Genomic DNA, 19,788 nt, shown 5'->3' on the forward strand with positions numbered 1-19,788 from the left:
TATCAGATATCCTGAGCAACTGCTTCTGGTAACTACTGCAAACTCAGTGGTTTTTTCTGTTTAGCCCCACATCTTGCTGCGGATTAGTTTTTCAGATTTTGGAAACATTAAATGAGTCTCTGTTCCACGGACATTGTTCTGACTTTATGTTTATAAAACCTCATTCAGGTTCTAGATTCACATCAATGTACCTTGAGTCATTGCAAATGGAGGTAGGTATGCAGTCGGAAATCAGAATAAATCAGTCTCCCTTTTTTTTTCCTTCAGTGCTCCCATTTTGAAACACTTGCAATTTTCCTGGTAGATCTGATTAGGAGAAAGCACAGTTAGTAAAGAGTGTCCCACAGTGGCTTTTTTGAGAGAATTATTTAATGATATGCATTTAATAGGAGTAAAGAGGACAAAGTACGCTATAACATCTAATGTAGGCTAATCTGAAAAAACAAGCATGGTTTCTACTGCAATAAAATTTTATTCCTATGTTTCTTGCAGGGGGCTTTCACACAGATTAAGTGCAGCTCTGACATATTTATTGGTGGAGTCCCTAATTATGATGATGTGAAGAAGAACTCTGGGATCCTCAGACCTTTCAGTGGGAGCATCCAGAAGGTATGTGCCCAGAGTAATACACTGGAGGCACTGATTTCTGTCTTGTCCAGTGGACACTTCATGTGAAAAATTGCCCTTATACCAGTGGCAGTATTCAAAATAATACAAGATTTTGCATCAGAAGCCCAGCACAAAGTACATAGACACATATTTAACAGTAAAATTTCTAACCTGTTCTAACTTTGATAGCCAGTAAGTATTACCACTGCCAGTCTTCCCATTAATTTCCACTAATAAGTGAGCAGAAGCCATTTGGGATTGAGTTCAGAACAATGCATAACATTGTGCAATATTAGAGTGCTCAAAGTGCCCTTCAGCACCAGAAAAAACACTTCAAGGTGTCAACACTGAGGCAGCTAAATATGTGATGTAACCAATGCAATAATGAATGAAAAAGAAGGTGCAAATTCAAGTGGATCACAGTTCAGCTAACATGCTCTTAAACTACGCAGCAGTTCCATGTCTCGTTTCCTTCCTTTCTTATGTATTACACGAAGCTCCTGAATTGGTGAGATTTTTTGTTGTTGGCAAATAATGTTCCAGTGGGGTCAGCTGTGCATGGGTGTAATTCTCTTCTGGAAAATAAATCTGTAAATTCATAAAATAGTCCCATAAAGTAGTTAAAAGAAAGTTCAAAGTGAACTAACATTTGCTCTTCTTAGGCATACTTAAAATAGGTTGGATAAAGCTATGAGGTTGACCCTCAATCCTCAAGAGTTTTAAATGAGTAAATCATTGCATCAAATTTAATTGACAAATTAAAATAGCCCTAATAGTGTGTCTTCTAACAATTGATCAAGGGCAAAAAGGTAATTGCAATTCAGTGTAAGTGGTTTCATCACTTGGTTTGATATTTTTTACAGTCACCTACCTAGCAGAAAACCTGAAGTACAAGAAAACTGGGGGAGTTTATAGTAGTGATGAGTACAGGTCAGTCACATGAATATCTTAGGTAAGGTGGGCTTGACTAAATGCAGTGCATTTTGGAGAGCAAAACAGGGAGTTAAAGAGTAATTGACATTAATACACTTACAAGGTGAGGGGTTGTACTGTAGAGTACAGAGGCACTAGTAAGAGTTGGGAAATGCTGAGCATGACTTCTTACTTTTGTGATGTAGTTAAGAAGATGAATTTGCCTTCTCAGAGGCCTGAATGGGATATCAAGGGAGAGTATCACCTGCCTCTTGGCACCCGGAGACTATTAGTTAACTGCTGTGTTCACACATAGTGGGATTTTGGAGAATCATATAGAAATTAAACTACAAATGTCAGCAAGTACTGGAACACATGCCATGTACAGAAAGACCTAAGATCTCATTCTATTTAGTTTGTTCAGATGTGGTTAACAACTGATTTCTTTGTGGCCTGCTAATGTCTGCATGACAATGAGATTTCCGTGAGTACCTGGCTCTGAAATGATGCCTGATGAAAGGCATGATGGAAAACAATGGCTGGAAGCTGATCGGGCCTAGAAATAAGATACACAGTTTTAAGAGTAAGGGCTTGTTAATCACTGGAACGACATAACTAGAAGTTAGAAAGAAGCTGAAAAGGTCAATCTTTATGGCTGGACTGGATGCTTGTTCTACGCTGTTTCAAACAGAGTGTATACACTTGATGCAATCCGTTTTCCCAGTAGGCCCCCCCCTAAGGTACATCATCTGCAGGAGCCAGAGTGACCGTTGCTGTTTTCACTTAGAGCCTTAAAATCTATTCTTTTGTGAAAATTGACTCTTCTTCTGATATAGCTGAGACCAGAAGCTGTATCCACACGTGTTCTCTTCAACAAAGTATCAAATTATACCAGTGTCAGGTTGTTTTGGAGAACATAGGGTGCTGGTGCGTTGGGGAAATCCCAACCTTTAATAATTCTCTTTGGTTTATATGAAACAGTTTTGTGAAGCAATTAATAATGTTTTTGATCCATTCTTAACTCTAATTTCTTTCAGGCAAAATGCAATACTAGAAAGCAATAGAAAATACGAAAAATGAGCTGTTCTGCTTAGTATTTCTGTTGTCAACACTCATCTCCTGGGAGGTTTCCTAAGCTCAGAAATGTTTTTTCCTCAATGGTGCTAATCTAATTTTGCCGTCCTAGCGCACAACTCTGCTACGAAGTGTAGTGTGGGTGTTCAGACATGATGGGTAAATCCTATACAGCCTCGCCCCATATGGAGGTTGCCTAAGTCTGTGTCAAAAAACACAGAAGTAGTTAATCTCCAAAGGGTCAGGGTAGCAACAGAATGAGTTGGACCTCTGCAACTAGAAAACATTCATCATAAGATACAGTCTTTTGGCCAAGTTTTGAGGCTTACCTTTGTCTTCTACAGAAGTCTTCTGACTAGCATTGCAATACTGGAAACTTGGAAGGCTTCAGTATGAATTTTTCCTTTCCTTCTTTCTTTCTTTTTTTTTTTTTTTACACACGTAGATTATCTTGAATGACCGGACAATCGATGTGAAACAGGATTTCACTTTTGGAGTCAACCTGATGAATGCTGCGCATCCCTGCGTCAGCTCACCATGTGCAAATGGAGGCACCTGTGTTCCCAAGAAGGATAGCTATGAATGTGACTGTCCCCTGGGCTTCGATGGGCAACATTGCCAAAAAGGTACTGATGGTTGCATTTCAATTGAAAGATCCACAGCTGATTGTAAAAACAAAAGAGATATAGCATGTATAACTGCTATTGTATCCATCCCTTGAAATAGAAACCCTGGGGCCAGAACTCACTTTGCTTCCGTGCGCGTTCCATGTGCCCAAGGAAGAATTCATTTTGTTATTTAGGAACATTGTAACCCTTACCCCAGGATCGAGCTATGATCCATAGATAGTAACCTGGTATCTGGTTGCCTGTGGTGGCCAACATCGAACACTTCGTATGCCTCCCTAATTATGCAGTGCTGTACAGAGTGGGAATTCCTGCCAATGTCCTCCATCCAGTGATTATGTTACGTACTGAAGCATGAGCATTGATAACTCTTGTAATTTTATCCTCCGTAGGGCTGACAACAAACACTGTTCTCACATACAGAAAGGTCTAGTCCTTTCTTAGCCACTAACTTCTCTGATGGTAATTTCACCATCTGTGCAAACCCTATTTGGTACAGCAATGGAGACAACCAAGGAGGAAAACCTTCCCAGATTCACATTGTAATAGTTTGAACTTTAGATTCAGTAAAGCGTTCAGACTGCACGTGTTCAAGAAAACGGACTCCACTAGATGGAGATGTTTCCCTTCTGTCAGGCTTGCCCTTGAAAAATTCCTACCGGGAAACAGTAAACTCAGTTCAAAAGAGCTAACTGCCATTGTTGTCTTCACCCACTCATTCATTTCTGACAGGCACGAACTTCAAAGTTAAAAGCAGTGGTTTTGGCTAAATCATGAGGCATAGATTGGCCCTTTCTTCAAAAAAAACCCGAATATCTTAGAACAAAAGCATTTTATTCAAATACAATGCAAGAAGCCCCTTTGCTTACGTTGTTGTGGTCTAACTAATAGCTGGAGAAATGTCATTTATCCTGGCTTCTCTGTGGGAAGGAGGGAGAACTGCAGTTTTGGCTTTCTAGGTACATGTAGAGTGCTAAGCTTCTAACTTCAAGATGGTATCTGCCGCAGTACAGAGGTCTTTGGGGGGACTCGAGGCAAGTGAGTGCTTTGTGGCTTGGGTACCTAACTGCCTGCCCTTTCAGTGAGCTCCTGGGTGTTGGTCAGGCCGCAGCTACTCACTGCTCGTCTGCTTCTGACCTGTACTAAGCCCAGAGGGTGGTGTACTGAGCTGCCCCCCACTCAGCTGGTACACTGCCACTTTCCTCTCTGTCATAATTCCATGAACATCCGTGCTTTCAGAGACAGTGTGAAGCACCTTGCACCTTTGTCTTAGACTGGATCCTGGGTATTGCTGCCTGTGTGAATCCAAACTTAATTCATTTTTATGAGTGTCCAAAACCACGATTCATCTGTTGTATGTTCCTGCTGCCTGTGGCTGCTGTTCAGGTGCCTTTCAACACCCACCTGCACTTCTGCAGCCTCTGAAAATACAAGGTTTTGCTGATGTGAACAGACTGTGGAGGTCCTGAACCTCAGTCCAGAACAGCCCTGATGAACCTGGAGCAGATTTCTTTAAATAATCCTTACCTGTGTCTCTTTGGTGGTGCATAAACATGGTAAGGCAAGATGGTTGTGTATATCCACACCTTCAGAACAGGATTTTGGTTAGTACACTCAGAGGATACATGAGAGGTTGAAGGTGGAGTTTCCATTCTGCTTTCTGATGGGCCTCATTCCCTGAAAAAACAAAGTGCTCGTGAGTGACAACTCCTCATCCTTCAAAATTATACATGCCACTTATAAAACTCAAATGATGCTGGTATGAGGTGTATGAGGTATTGATTCATATAGTAATGAATCATTGGCTGAGGATTCAAGAATTTCTGCTGGCATTTCTGGGGTTTGTATCTTCTGTCCAATCTGCAGGTAGTGTTAAAGGTATTTTTATACTTAATTGTAAGATGGAGTAGAGCAAAGAACTGTTGCTTTCCCATGGTTAGAGCTGATCCCTCCATAAGCCATGGTGAATCACTGGGATTCAAAAACTAGGACTGGTCCTACCTGTCTACACCTTTTTGTGTTTTGAGCAGGCAAATATAAATCCTTGGGGTAAAGCACTAAGAGTGCTACCTTCATAGGTAGTTATAACTGCCTATGCAAAAGGGAAGCAGGGATCATGCATTTGCAGAAAGGTGGTCATGAAGCTGGACAGGTATTGGAAGGAAGCCTTTCATGCTATTGAAAAATAAAACCATAATGTTCTTGTTTTGTTTTGTGCTGACTCACTGCAGAGTGTGGAAGTTACTGCCTGAACAGTAAGTACTGCAGATGATGTGAAAACTGCTCTGTCATTGTGTGTCTGTGTCTGCTCTGGCAAGCTAGATACTGGATTTCAATTAAGCAAGGCAAACTTCTGTCCACAAGCAAATATATTGTCTGGGCTTATATAGTACTTCCTTAAAACTTGTACTGTTGATATTTTAAACTACATCCAGAGCACATGCCAACAGCAGAGCGGTGGCTGTTGAGCAGGTCCTTGTATTCACAAAGCTGTGTAAGGGTAGGTGTTAATTCAGGGTGCCCTGCAGCTCAAAGTTCAGTCCTGCTTATCATGAGAGCTCTGATGAATAATATTGATGAGCAGGGAGTGAAGATGTTTAGTCTTAGACATCCTTGCTGGCCCTACTGCTTTCCAGATGCAAAGATCCTGCATACGTCAAGGGTACCACTAAAATTTACTGGATTTTAGTGCAGCAAGTGAAGAGCAAGCAGAGGTAGATGCCCGTCAGGCTCCATATAGAGCAAGTGCAAGGGTTGCTGCGTGGCATGAGCACCTTTCCCTCCCAAAGGCAAGAGCAGCAGGGCGCTAGTGCTAGTGTGGAATATGGTGGGGGAGGAGGGGTTCCTTTCATGCTCCGCTGTCATCCACCATGGTCAGAGACCATCCGGTGCAGAAAGCATTGGACCTATTGAGGAATATCTGGCTAAGTGTAACACATCTTTTGCAATCTTCCAGTGATGCTGGCAGCCTGCAGGCTGTGGACTGTCTGTGGTGGTTTCTTTAGACACATTCGGCAGCTTTCCTGATTTCACTGTAGATGCAAACAGGCAGCTGTTGCTATCTAAAATTCTCAGTCTTGACACTTAGACCTAAATTTCATATTGCTGTTGTTGGCTGGCAGAGGACACCAGTCGTTGCAAATCTGTGTTACAGTGAGCTCTTAAAACCCAGCCAGTACACAAAGAAAGCAAGCATCTGTACCCTGAAAAGCTTGAAATGTGTATGGATGGAATTAGCTGTGGGTTGGAGAGATTATTCTGAAGAAGAAAATAGGATGAAAACAGCTATCTTAAGGAAATTATAGAACTGTCTTTTATTCATGCAGCAATTATTTGTGAAAGATCATCAGCAAATTGTAGAATGTTCACTTGAAAAAAGATCTGTTCAGGCCAGTACCTGTAGCCTGCTGAAGGCTGCATATCACGGGTGCTTAGTGATCTATATCAGGCATCTGAAGTATTTTATCAAAGTGTTCTCTATGGACAGCAGTATGCTAGCTCCAGGTCTGGTTGCAGTGTGTGTTGCTGTCCCAGCAGCAGTACCATGAGCTGCCCCCAGAGAAAAGGGAGATTCTATGTATGGGACATTGGTGAGCTCTGAGCAAAACACCCTCCAAGGCAGCAGGTTTGAATACATACAGTCTTTAGGATAGTCTCAGTTGCTTTCAGTAGACCTAAAGTGATTAGGGGGCACCCTGCGTGCCCTCCCCAGAGTTAGCCTATCCCTACACTGCCCTGTGTGGCAGCAGCCAAAGTCACATACATGAAAGGAGAAAACGAGGAGCTCACAGGTTGCTTGTGCTGCCCCACAGCCTCACTTCGCAGGGGTGCACACGCGAGCCAGGGAGGAGTTTGCACTCCATTAGGAGCTGGGGAGCAGTTTCTTAAACTAAGAGCAAACGGTGGTTAGCGCATAAACTTTGGCAAGAGGGTGACTTGAATCACACAGAGAATCAAGGAATGTAGAAACAGGGATAAAAGTAAAATTTGCAGTGTTTTCCCAATACTTCATATTTTTGTGTGCTAATGTTTATGGTGGAGCAATATATTAGGCCCATGACATGAAGGCCATAAGCAGAAAAACTGTTGGCTGTTTAAACTGCCTCAACTACTGCCCTGACATTTAGGCACAAACTGGCTGTGAGTTCAGCTCAGTTCTGTGCCACCAGCAGGAATCTGCCAATGTGAGAGTAAATCTGTGTCAGGTAAATGACATTAATCTTAATATTTTTAATTTACTTTTCAGCCATTACAGAAGCAATTGAAATCCCACAATTTATTGGTCGCAGTTACCTCACATATGATAATCCAGATATCCTGAAAAGGTAATGTATTTCTTGTGAACACAAGTATGCTGTTTATTAACCATCGTAATGCTAGGAGCCTCACATTGGGACAATGTTGTATATTTAAGTGTTTTAAGTTGTATTTGCCATATTGCTAAATTTCAAGAAAAAAAATTTATTCATTTTCTTACAGCTTAGTTTGTTATAACAGCTGTGTATCTTGCAGTCTTTAAAGTAGTGTGCACAGCATATATCTGACATGGACAAAGCATGGTATGTGCTTTCTGAGAGCAAAGAACAGACATACAGAGCCAATATCTGTGAGGAGACTAAGGATTTTAACTGCTGCTTTAGCCTAGAATTTAGGTCTTCAAACTTCTTTTTGGCTGCTCTGTATCCTAGAAGATTCCCAAATTCCAGAAAGTTTTGGGTTGTTATAACAAATTCATCCATCTCTTGTATTTCAGCCGCTGACTAGGGAAGGCTTTGCAAATGTCCTGCAGCTCAGTACCTGTGAACTACCAGGATTTTCTGATTTCCTCTTTCTTACGCTTCTTCCGCTGGCTTCTGAGGGCAGCAAACCTACTGAATGTTCTGAAAATTTTCTTGTGGCGCTGCATTTCACTGAAGGCTTGGGCAGAAAAATTATTTTCTCTTGTTTGTGTGGAGTAACCCATTAGCTATTATGTCTGAGATTCTTTAGGGCTAAGTTCAGTTCCCCACTCTGCATTGCTGGAAACGGGGATGTGAACCAGAGTCCCTCACACATCAGCAGGTAGGCAAGTTGCAAGACCAGTGGAGAAGAAACAGTGCCATCATCTTGTATGCTTGAAAGAAGACTATCCCAGTTCAATATTTTACTACTATTTCCTTCTTCTACATTAAACAGGGTGTCGGGATCAAGAACAAACGTGTTCATGAGGTTCAAAACCACAATGAAGGAAGGTCTTTTGATGTGGAGGGGAGACAGCCCCATGCGACCTAACAGTGATTTCATTTCTCTAGGCCTTCAAGAAGGAGCACTAATATTCAGGTGAACTATCTTCATAATCTTGTGTTTTGGAGAGGAACTGCCATGCAGAAACCTCCTCCTTATTCCGATGGGATGGTAGTGGTGTTACCCATTCTGACCTGGGCAGGAGGGATTTTTGTCTGTTCTTCTGTAAGACTGACCTTGCAAAATAAGTGCATCACTAGTACGCTTCCAAAGGGCTCTACCAGTCTCTCCAAAGTCTGAGCCATAGGGATTTTTTTCTTTTTTTAACTTCTAGCTACAATTTGGGCAGCGGCATTGCTTCCATCACAGTGAATGGCTCTTTCAGCGACGGACGGTGGCATAGAGTCAAGGCTGTTCGGTAAGTGGCCATGCTTCATCTGGGAGGTGTTTTGGAGCCACCCTGCCATTAAAGGTGCTGGCTGGCATGTCTGGTTGCTGGTTGGGTGTGAATCACTGCAGCTCCATGCTCTCACATCACTTAGGAGTTGAGCTGTTAGCAACTTGGCATTTTCAGGACGACGTACGCAAAGATTATTGTATTATAGATGACAGTGCCAACTCTGAAACTCAGCACAGCTCAAGGCAGGCTGCCAAAGTCATGCAGGGCTATTCTGGGGCTGTAACAGACATTCTCTTAAACCCATACAATTTGGGTTAAGAATATTTTTCTTTAATGTCTGCATTTTGAAATTCCCCAGGGTGCATTTTGCGGGCTGGCACAAGCACTGGAGCATGGACAGTGTATGCCTACTTTTTCTATTTGGAGGAGGTGCAGACATCTCGCAGTGTACATGTAACTTGTATTTATAACTCATTACCTCATGGGAGGCAAGTGTGCCGAGCAGGGGTGGCATGCATCCCTCTCTTCACGGGATATCAGTTCCCTGGAAATCGCGGCCTAATATTAGCACAGTTTGTCACTAAAATCAGTTAGACTAGGAGCCCTTCAAAGAGCTCTTCTATCAATCCAGTTATTGACTAGATATAAAATGGAGGTGGTCTAGAAGCTCTATTAAGAATCAAAACTGCTTATAATTTTGTTTTACCTTATCTTGCTTATTTATTTTCTTCTACTGAAGCTTCTGCTGTTAACTTTTTATATTACACGTGATTTTTAACAACGCGTGAAAACCTGTCCATCCTCTCCTCTCCTCTAGCTGTGCAATTTACTTCTTCCCAGTTTTTTCTCCTCCCTTTGCAGATCTCTGACATCTTATCCTCTGAAAAAAAACCCACCCCCAAGCGTCTGGATTGGCATAGCACAGTGCTGTCTGTGGGTCTCCCCAGCATTGGTCCCAGATGTTTGCCATGAACTCTGCCAAGCACTGAGTCACCCTGGCATGGGAAAAATGATGCTATTCCTCCTCCCACCTGATTGTAGGCTGATGCATGAGAGCAGTTTGTTTTTCCTTTCAGGGATGGACAGTCTGGCAAAGTAACTGTGGACGATTATGGTGCCAGGACCGGTAAATCCCCTGGAAAGATGAGGCAGTTAAACATCAATGGAGATCTCTATGTAGGTGAGTGCTCACCGTTTGTGTTCAGGACCCAAATGCATTTTTGTGTTTGCCAGGTCAGCTGCGAGGCAGGGCATGCCAACTCTTGTCTGTCTCAAGGTGAAGGCTTCATGTGACAGCCTCTGGCCATCTATAATCTGGTTTTTTTTGTAGGGAGGCCTCTCTGGGTGGGATGGGGCAGCACCATGGAGTGCACTGTGTTAGTCCCAGCTGGGACACAGAGAAAAGAGCTAGTGTCAGCTGCAGACTCTGCGCCTTAGTGGGAATCTGGGCACGAGCTTATTCAGCTCCTGTTGGTGCTATAGTTGTTGCGATAAATAATATGCATCCTGGTTTATTATTTCCTGCTTATCCCCTCAAGTGCTTAAAAGCTGTATTTAAAAAAATGCAGAGCAACCTGTAAATTAAAATTCTGAGGTGCAGTAGGAAATCTAATGGTGTTGCTGGGCCTGCAGTCTGCCAAGGAGGAGCAGGCGCTGGTGCTGTGCTGTGTTTCTCATCACTGCCTTTCCCCCAGGTGGCATGAAGGAAATAGCCCTGCACACAAACAGGCAGTACATGCGTGGCCTGGTGGGCTGCATCTCTCACCTCACACTTTCAACTGATTACCACATCTCGCTGGTTGAGGATGCAGCTGATGGGAAGAACATCAACACGTGTGGGACCAAGTGACAGGAGAGGAATCCCGGTGCCGAAGACCTATCTTGTGCTTGTGTGTGTGGCTGAGCGCAACCTGGCTTCCACAGCCCTCTGTCGCAAGCCCACGTTTGCCATCTGGGAAGGTGATAGAGCCAAAGGGGAACCTGAAGAAAAGAGAACATTTTTCCCTCTCCTTTCCTGTGCTGACCAAACCAAACTGAGTATCTTGTGTAGGAACCGTCCCCTCTACCTATTAAGTGTTTAGTGAACTTTAAAGGTTGTGCATCAGTGCAAACAGCAAAGAAATGTGTGATGTTACAAGTAGCTCAAAGATTGTGTTGTGGTCCTTAGGTTATCTTTTGTAATATCAGAGAAAGCAGTTTTGAAACACTGGCATTCATCCCACCCTGCAGTGGTACAATGACTGTGCTATTCAACAAATACATCATCAGACAGTGTATCTATGCATTGAAGTGTAAGTCCTGGAACAAGCAGCTCCTACCACTCTCTGATTTAGCTAAATTATGTTTTATCCTGTGTAAATAACAGATACAATGACTGGTTTCAAAATATTGTTGTTTGTTGAGGAGGAAAGTTCTTAAATTCTAATTTTTTATTACAAGCAACAAATTCAATGAACCATTTTTGTAGAAGTAATTTTATACTTGTATATTTTTTATAGCAGCAGCAGACCTGCTTACATGGTATAACTTTTAACATTTATGTGTACTATACAGTTAGCTCTTTGCACACTTCCCTAAAATAGCAAAGTGACCTGTGTTCTACATGTATTATACGGGAGGCTCAACTTCTGTGTTATACAGTTTTGATGGGGATATTTGTGAGTTATGACTAGTTTTAAATCTGACCGTTTTTGTTTTGTAAATTTTGACAGTTTAAAATTGTACATTATGCAGCTTTCCTGGCTTAAACAGAATAAAAGTTTAGGAATAAAAAAAAAAAAAAAAAAAGGCGTAAATGCTCGCTACTGTGGTATTATAAATCACTATTTTATTTTGCTGAAAAATAAGAAAAGAGATGTGAGAGAAACATTGGTAGGTCACGGTCCTCTTAAAATAAAATGTTTTCTAGGCACTGGACCAACACTTAAGCAACCTTGATTGCCAAACTGTAATTTAAGCAGGCGAACAGGGTGCAGTCGAGACAGTAAGGAAGTGGTCCAGAATGTCAAAGTTAGGAAATTTTTCTTCTTTAGCTGTTTGATTGAAGAGGATCAGTGAGCTATCAGAGACGACAAGAGAGACCCACCATGCAGTGCTGTGCCCCGTGGCTCACCGCGTGCTGGCAGCGGGAAAGGAACAAACCCACACAGGAATGCAGGCATGTCTAAATGCCGATAAGCTAAAAGGACCCGATGTGGCAAAATTAATGGAGATCGGGAAGTTTCTGCTGCCTTTTTACTGTCCCCAGGGTGCTCCTGGCTCTGTGGGAGTTAAAAGGTGTTCCTGAGGCTCATTTCACCCGCAGCTGCAGGCTTGAATGGAACAAATAATAGCTGGTACAAGGTAACGGTGTATGCAAAATAACTGCCAAGGAGGCTCTACCCCATCTTCTGCGTGCAGAAGGGGGTACCTTGATCACTTAGGTGAAACATCTTGTGATCATTGTAGACATGGCAACAGGGGTCAAAAACAGACACCGAGACTAGTTAGAAATAGAAAGGAACAGAAAAATACACAGTGGTGTCGGCATGTAACATGTGAACCTGTGCACTCTGTTCATATCACGCTGCAGAAAAACTGTCTGTAGAAGATATGGGCATCTTGCAGAGGAACTGGAGAGATGCATGGCCTGTCTTCCAAGAGAAGTGCAGGTTTATTTGGCGTGGGGACCCCCATGTGGGGAACGAAAACCTGTGCTCAGGAAAAAAAGCAGGATAAAGTTTATGATCAAAATGCACCTTTAAAATGAAAATAATTGGAATTTGATGCCATGGCATGTAAAGGGGAAATGTGCAGATCTTGAAAAGGGGTAAAAACTAAAACCTCTGGAGGCTGAAGATCTTGCTGGTTGCTTGCTGCAGCAGCCCCACTTGGCTCCTGGAGAGGAAAAAGTCATGTTTTATGTGCTTGTGAGGGAGATTCCCAGACGGTAGTGACCCGTCCTGACCAAGCACAGGGTAGGGAGACCTGGCCTGCTGTGTGCTGAGTCCTGGGGTCCTGCTCTGCCACCAGTGATGGGGGACAACACTGGTACAGAAATAGCATCACCCTCTGCTCTGTCACATGTGCAGTGCTGTTCCCATTTTTTCTTTGCTGTCACAGAGTCTGGAGAGTGGCTCCAAGACAAACATCTGCCGGGAGAAGTCTCTGTTTGAGGAAAATTTGCTGCAGAATAACAGGTGTTTTGGTACAGGGTGATACTTCTTCAGAACAAAAGCTGCTCTTTGAAATGCAGGGTAGGGGGGGAGCGGGTAGGAAATACCTCTGTTGTTGTTGTGGAAGAGGAAGAACGACAAACAACAGCTCCCCAAAGGCTTGTTTCCAACTGTGCATATCACTGCGTGGGAATTCAGAGCTGGCTGCGGCACAGACTGAGCACAAGTGGCACAGCTGCACGGTGGCCAGATGGGGGGGAATAGCGAAGATACTCTGGGAATTGAGTCCTTGAAAGCAATAATAATAAAATAAAAAAACCCAGTCCTTTCTGCATCCTTTTAAAGATAGTCTGAGAAAATTCTGGGAAGGGAAGCATCCACATCTTCAGTCTCCCTGGCAAAGCTTGGGGCTGGGTTAGAGGCAGGGGTTTCCTCTCAAGGGGCTGAGCAAGAAAAAGATGCCAGAAACACAGAAACACCTGTGTGGGTCTCAGCCACCCCCCAGTGCTGGGTCAGGGAAGGAGAGGAGAAAGGCAGACAGTGCATGGCAGAGTGCTTAGTCATTTTCCCAGGAACTGGCCTGGGTGTGCTGCTCGCTGTCTCTGAGGCTGTTTATTAATTACGTTATTTATTGCTTGGGCCATATCAGATGCTTGGCATGATCCTGCTGCTGCAGGATGAGCTCATGCCCATTAACAGAGTGGAGTCCTTTTGCCACAGGAACCTGTGCAAACTGGCACTGAATCCAGCAGTCCCTGGTGCTTGTGTCTTTCTTTGCAATTCAATCCCCTTCCTAAAATTGCAGTCCTTAGCTTTCTTCCAGATGTTCTACATTTATCCCAAAAGACATCCCCCTCCGCTTTCTAGGCTGAACCTTGGTGCTAGCCTCGGAGAGGCCAAGTCAGGCTTTGTGCTAAGCACTGCCAGGTGAGCAGAGCTGCGCCCTCGCTGCCCCTTGCCCTGCCTGGGGCACAGCCTGTCCTCTGCTCTTCATCACTGCTCCATCTCCCTGCGGACCATCTGCTTGGGAATCAGCAGTTAGGCATACACAGCTCATCCTAAAGCAAAATAAAGGGGGGAGAAGAGAAAAAGCAAGTAAAAAACAGATGTCAAGGGAAACTAAAGCCAGACAAGGCTTAGTAATGGTCACCAGGATAGGCAAATGTTTTCTGCAGTGGTGTGTCCTGAGTAGTCAAAGGTGAGGGGTCAGGAGCTCTTCTGTTCCAGTCTTCCCAGCCTGGTCGCAGGGAGCAAAGAAGTGAAGAGGAGAAGGGGTTTTCTGAGGATGGGGAGCCGCACGTTTCACTTGGCACATTACCCTGCCACAGGCTTTATTTCATTATTTTGGTTTTGAGAAATTCATTCTGTTCATAAAGCAAAATAATCTGGATGGGAAATGCATCAACCCAGATCTGCTGTGCAGCTCCGCCTGTGGCAGCATCACCTCTCCTCACCATAAGGGGATAGATAAAATGCAACCATGGTTTACTTCTGGAGAGCAGCAACCACATCCTATCAGCCAGATGCATCTTTTTATCTACATTTTATTTCCTAGGGGGATGTGTATGCACACAGTTGGGTTTTCCCTTCTCCAAAGCACCACCTTGCTTTGATGTCAAAGTCAGGGCATCACCTGCTCCAGCAATCGTATCTCTCTATCCCACTCTGCTTTTCTATCAGTTTGAGTCACCGTAGGCACCCTTGGTCCCATCATTGAGCGGTGATATGTCCCTGTCCTTCAGCGTTTAACGCCAGGAGCTGTTACCTGCACTCACCACAGCTCTGCAAGGGTCTGGCTTTCTACCTCCAGGGACACCATCCAGCTTGCCAGCGAGTGCCCTCTTCCCCATCCCCTGTAACAGAAACTGCCTGGCAGCGCTGCCACCAACTGCCCTTATTTCTCTCAAACATCTGTTCGCTGTCAGAGCATTTTATTTTGTTTATTGTGCACAGGACAAAGACAACATTGTTCCTCTCCCTATTTCTTTTTTTAAGCTTCTTGCAGTCTTGCTTTCTAGGAAAACAATGGTACTGGTTCTTTCAGTGTTGTCTCCACGGGTCGTGTTTTCCAGCACCATACAGGACCGGGGGACAGTGTGAAGAAGTGGCGCTGCTGAGCGTGAACACCCCACACTCAGGCTCACAAACCATCATCTTTCCAATCTTTTTTCATTTGTTTTGCAAATCCTTAAACAGTTTTTAGTGGCAATAGCAATAGTGCATATGGTCGCGTTTTAGTGGTGGAATTTTCCTCAATTTTCCTGGTTTTGAAGACACTGGGGAGACAATGTCTTAATGTTTTATTTTTTACAGTTTTTCTTGCTTCCGCTTTTTTCCTCACTACAGCTTTTCATGTTGATGTCAGCAAAGTGGAACTCAAAAGTGAAATCACCAATTTTAAGCAGTTTTCCTTTGAATTTGTGACTGTTCTTACCAAAACACAGGGGTTTTAATTAAGCACTAACACACATCTCAGACACAGTGACTCTGTAACCTTTATTTATCAGTTGAGAATAACTTTTTGCAATTGCAAACGCAGGGAAACACTGGATGCTAACGCTACAGCAGGTGCTGCGTTAGGAGCAGCAAGTGTTGACAGCACAGGGAGTCACGGAGGAGGTAAAGATGCGTGCTGGAATGTGACCAGGAAATGGATGGTTCAATTCCCTGTCCGCACACTTCTCCTGATGGTGACAGAAAAGGCAGTCCATGTGCTCCATCATTACCCAACCTTCAAACTCAGTTGCTGTGATTTTGTAGCACAACGTTTTCTTTGAACAGCTGTGACGCCATGTGAAACTCGGACTCTGTGATTTGAATTACTTTATGGAAGTGCCAATATCTGTAGTTCCTGAGTACCTCATAAACGCACCCAAATTTAAAAGCTCCAACGCACAGCTGACTCCGGGTATTCCAGCTACAGTGACTGTGCTCTGGATATGCGACAGGGCAGAATACCACCAGTGAGTGAATTCTGTGATGGCTTCGTAACCAGACTCCACTCTGCTTTACCCCTGGGGCCACACAGCTGTGCACCCCCCATGCACACCCTCTGCATAGGGAGGGCGTAAAGAATCACCACGTTGGAAAAGACCTCCAGGATCATCGAGTCCAACCATTCCTATCTGCCACTAAACCACATCCCTGAGCATCTCATCCACTCGTCTTTTAAATACCTCCTGGAAAGGTGACTCGACCCTCTCCCTGGGCAGCCTCTGCCAGGGCCCCATCACCCTTTCTGTGAAAAATGTTTTTCTGATATCCAGCCTGACCCTCCCCTGGCGGAGCTTGAGGCCATTCCCCCTTGTCCTGTCCCCTGTCACTTGGGAGAAGAGCCCAGCTCCCTCCTCTTCACAACCTCCTTTCAGGCAGTTGTAGAGAGTAATAAGGTCTCCCCTCAGCCTCCTCTTCTCCAGGCTGAACACCCCCAGCTCTCTCAGCCGCTCCTCATAAGACTTGTTCTCCAGCCCCTCACCAGCTTCGTTGCTCTCCTCTGGACACACTCCAGAGCCTCAACATCCTTCTTGTGGTGAGGGGTCCAGAACTGAGCACAGTGCTCGAGGTGTGGTCTCACCAGCGCGGAGTACAGAGGGAGAATAACTTCCCTGGACCTGCTGGCCACGCTGTTTCTGATCCAAGCCAAGATGCCATTGGCCTTCTTGGCCCCCTGGGCACACTGCTGGCTCATGGTCAATCACTGTCGACCAGCACCCCCAGGTCCTTCTCCTCCGTGCAGCTTTCCAGCCACTCTTCCCCCAGTCTGTAGCACTGCACAGGGTTGTTGTACCCCAAGTGCAGGACACGGCATTTGGCCTTGTTGAACCTCATCCCATTGGACTCAGACCATCGGTCCAGCCTGTTCAGATCCCTTTGGAGCCTCCCTACCCTCCAGCAGATCCACACTTCCACCCAGCTTAGTGTCATCCGCGAATTTACTTGATCCCCTCATCCAGGTCATTGATAAAGACATTGAACAGGGCTGGATCCAGCACTGAGCCCTGGGGAACCCCACTTGTAACTGGCCTCCAGCTGGAGTTAACTCCATTCCCCACCACTCTCTGGGCCCGGCCATCCAACCAGTTTTCCACCCAGGAGAGTGTGCGCCTGTCCAGGCCAGAGGCTGACAGTTTCCTAAGCAGAATGCTGTGAGAAACTGTGTCAAAGGCTTTACTGCAGTCCAAGCAGACTGCATGCACAGCCTTTCCCTCATCCAGTAGTCGAGTCACTTTGTCATAGAAGGCGATCAGGTTAGTTTGGCAAGATCTGCCTTTCGTGAACCCGTGTTGACTGGGCCTGATCACCCGGTTCTCTTGCGTGTGCTTCAGGATAGCACTCAAGATCACCTGTTCCATGACTTTCCCCGGCACTGAGGTCAGACTGACAGGCCTGTAGCTTCCTGGGTCCCCTCTCCGACCCTTCTTGAAGATGGGTATAACATCAGCCAGCCTCCAGTCCAGTGGAACTTCCCCACTCAGCCAGAACTGCTGGAAGATGATGGAAAGGGGGTTGACAAGCACGTCCATCAGCTCCCTCAGTACTTTTGGGTGGATCCCATCCGGCCCCATAGACTTCTGAGTGTCTAATTGGCCGAGTAAGTCTCTAACCACTCCCTCTTTGATCATGGGAGCTTTGCTCTGCTCCTCTAACTCCTGGGGATGTACCCACAGGGAACAACTTTCCTTACTACTAAAGACTGAGGCAAAGAAGGCATTAAGTACCTCAGCCTTTTCCTCATTCTTTGTCACAGTTGTTCCCTTTGCATCCAATGAGGATGGAATATTCTCTCCGGCCCTCCTTTTACTATTAATGTATTTATAGAAAGATTTTTTTTGTTATCTTTCAGCAACTACTGGTCTGTAACAGACTTCCATCACAATATCTGCCTTCTTGTGGGTACCTCTGATTTTTACCCACAGGCTCTCGATCAAGTCGTCACCATAATCCAGCTCGAGGGTATTGAAGCACTCTTTAACACAGAGGGCTACCCCACCACCTCTCCCACCTTTCCTGTCCCTCCTGAAGAGTTTATACCTCCCCATGGCTGCACTCCAGTTATATGAGTCGTCACACCACGTTTCTGTGATGGCAACTACGTCCTCGTCTCCTCGCCCTACAGCAGCTTCCAGCTCCTCCTTCTTATTGCCCTTGCCGCGTGCGTTGGTGTAAAAGCACCTCAGCTGGGCTGATAATCCCTCCGCTCTCATAAAGGGAATATTGCTCATTCCCAGATGACTGGTACTTGGATTTTCTAACCCATCAGTGCCAGTTACATCCTTTCCTTCACCAGATGTACTTGGACCCCACTTGCTCTGTATTGATACACTGGATACGATGGGGCCATTCACCACAGCTGAGGAAGCGATGGTGGTTTCCTCAAAAGGGTCAGAGCCACCTTTCCTCTCCCAGGACCAGAGCTTTCAGCTGGTCTCGTGCACATTCTCGGCAGTGGCAGAGCACAGCCTGGCATAACTGGTGTACATCCACTCTGGAGGTGACACAGGTCCATCCCAGGGAAGAAACCCACTATCTCCATGTTCCTGTGGTGCTGCCACCGCAGAAGAACCTCCATACCAATGCATGAGGAGCCCCAGCTGTCCCTGACCTGTATTAAATACCAAACCCAACAAGATTAGTCTGATTTTAGCAGGGTTTGGATGAGGTATATCTGAACCACTTGCAATATCTTCAGGAGATATTGCAAACCCATCATCCTTTACCTTCTTTTAGATCTGAGGCCCAGACAATAGTGCGAGACCTGTCTTGATCCCACCCCTGGTATTGTTGTGCCAGCCAAAGCAGTTGTGGAGCTTGAGAGCCCAAGTGTGGGATCTCACCTTTGGAAAAATTGAAGCCTTTCTGCATTTCCACAGCAATGTGTGTTTCAATCTTTTCAGAGCAGTACTCTTCAGTGCTGTTTAAAGGACTTAATACCCGTGATCCCGCCGCTCCACAGCAATCCCTGGAGCCCACACATCCTGCCTAGTTGCTTTCATACCAATAAGCTTCACCAATCCGTTAATACAAGACGAGGAATTGGCTCTCACCTTCAAGACTGCCTCCAGAGAGGTGGAGGGAGCACAGTGCCGCCACACAACGATGGCTTCCTGTGACGTGCTGTGATGTGGCACCTCGTCTGTCCGCATACTGCTAAGTCCATGGGCTGCTCCCTAGTTCAGACACCATGGTTAGATGAACCACAAAACTCCTCGGCTGTCATTTGGACAAAAAGTAAGTGCTGTGACATAAATGGCCTCAAACAAGACCCATGTTATAGCCACCATAGAAGCTGATCCTCTGTAATCCACCAAAACATGACGAGACACCCAAACAGACCCCGTGGTGTACATCCTGGGCCCCTTCTTCCTGCTGCTACATTCTTCATCCTGGAATAGGAATGTTCAACACACAGACCTGTCCACCACGGAGAGCCTCTGGCTGCTCACCTTTGAAGCCCTCAGCCCAAGCCTGCCTGGAAGTGACATCTCAAAAATCCAGCTGTGCCAAAGCCATAAGCCAAGGTGGACACGGGTAAGTAAGGTGGCCTTCGTCCTATCATCGCATCGCATGGCAGGACAGGAAGGATTCAGTGAATTTATGCGCTACGGCATGCTGTGCTTGAAGCCGCTCAGAGAATACCCACTCTGACAATCAAGAAGCCAAGGCTATACTTGCCAGATCCTGTGGTTATTTACTCTGGCACAAACCTAAAATAACTCTGTTTATACTGGAGCATGAGCAGAATTTAACTCTTACTTAAAAACAACATGCAAGCAAGGAATATCAAAACATG

At 45.1% G+C, this 19,788-nt stretch overlaps 1 protein-coding gene across 2 annotated transcripts in view; it reads left to right on the plus strand.

The window, feature by feature from the left end:
- The window catches only part of EGFLAM (EGF like, fibronectin type III and laminin G domains), a 79,040-nt gene extending 65,942 nt beyond the window's left edge, over positions 1-13,098 (plus strand). The window contains exons 17-24 of one of the 2 annotated variants that reach the window (XM_054054428.1): positions 493-609; positions 3,041-3,221; positions 5,453-5,476; positions 7,468-7,546; positions 8,397-8,540; positions 8,779-8,862; positions 9,921-10,024; positions 10,539-13,098. In XM_054054428.1, coding sequence (XP_053910403.1) covers positions 493-609; positions 3,041-3,221; positions 5,453-5,476; positions 7,468-7,546; positions 8,397-8,540; positions 8,779-8,862; positions 9,921-10,024; positions 10,539-10,693 — 888 coding nt within the window. In that variant the 3' untranslated portion in view covers positions 10,694-13,098. The remainder of the gene's footprint in view (positions 1-492; positions 610-3,040; positions 3,222-5,452; positions 5,477-7,467; positions 7,547-8,396; positions 8,541-8,778; positions 8,863-9,920; positions 10,025-10,538) is intronic. The other variant, XM_054054427.1, reaches the window with a different exon arrangement.
- Positions 13,099-19,788: the final 6,690 nt, after the last annotated feature.

The sequence above is a fragment of the Cuculus canorus genome, chromosome Z (assembly GCF_017976375.1).
Source record: "Cuculus canorus isolate bCucCan1 chromosome Z, bCucCan1.pri, whole genome shotgun sequence".
In the NCBI taxonomy this organism is placed as follows: Eukaryota; Metazoa; Chordata; class Aves; order Cuculiformes; family Cuculidae; genus Cuculus; species Cuculus canorus.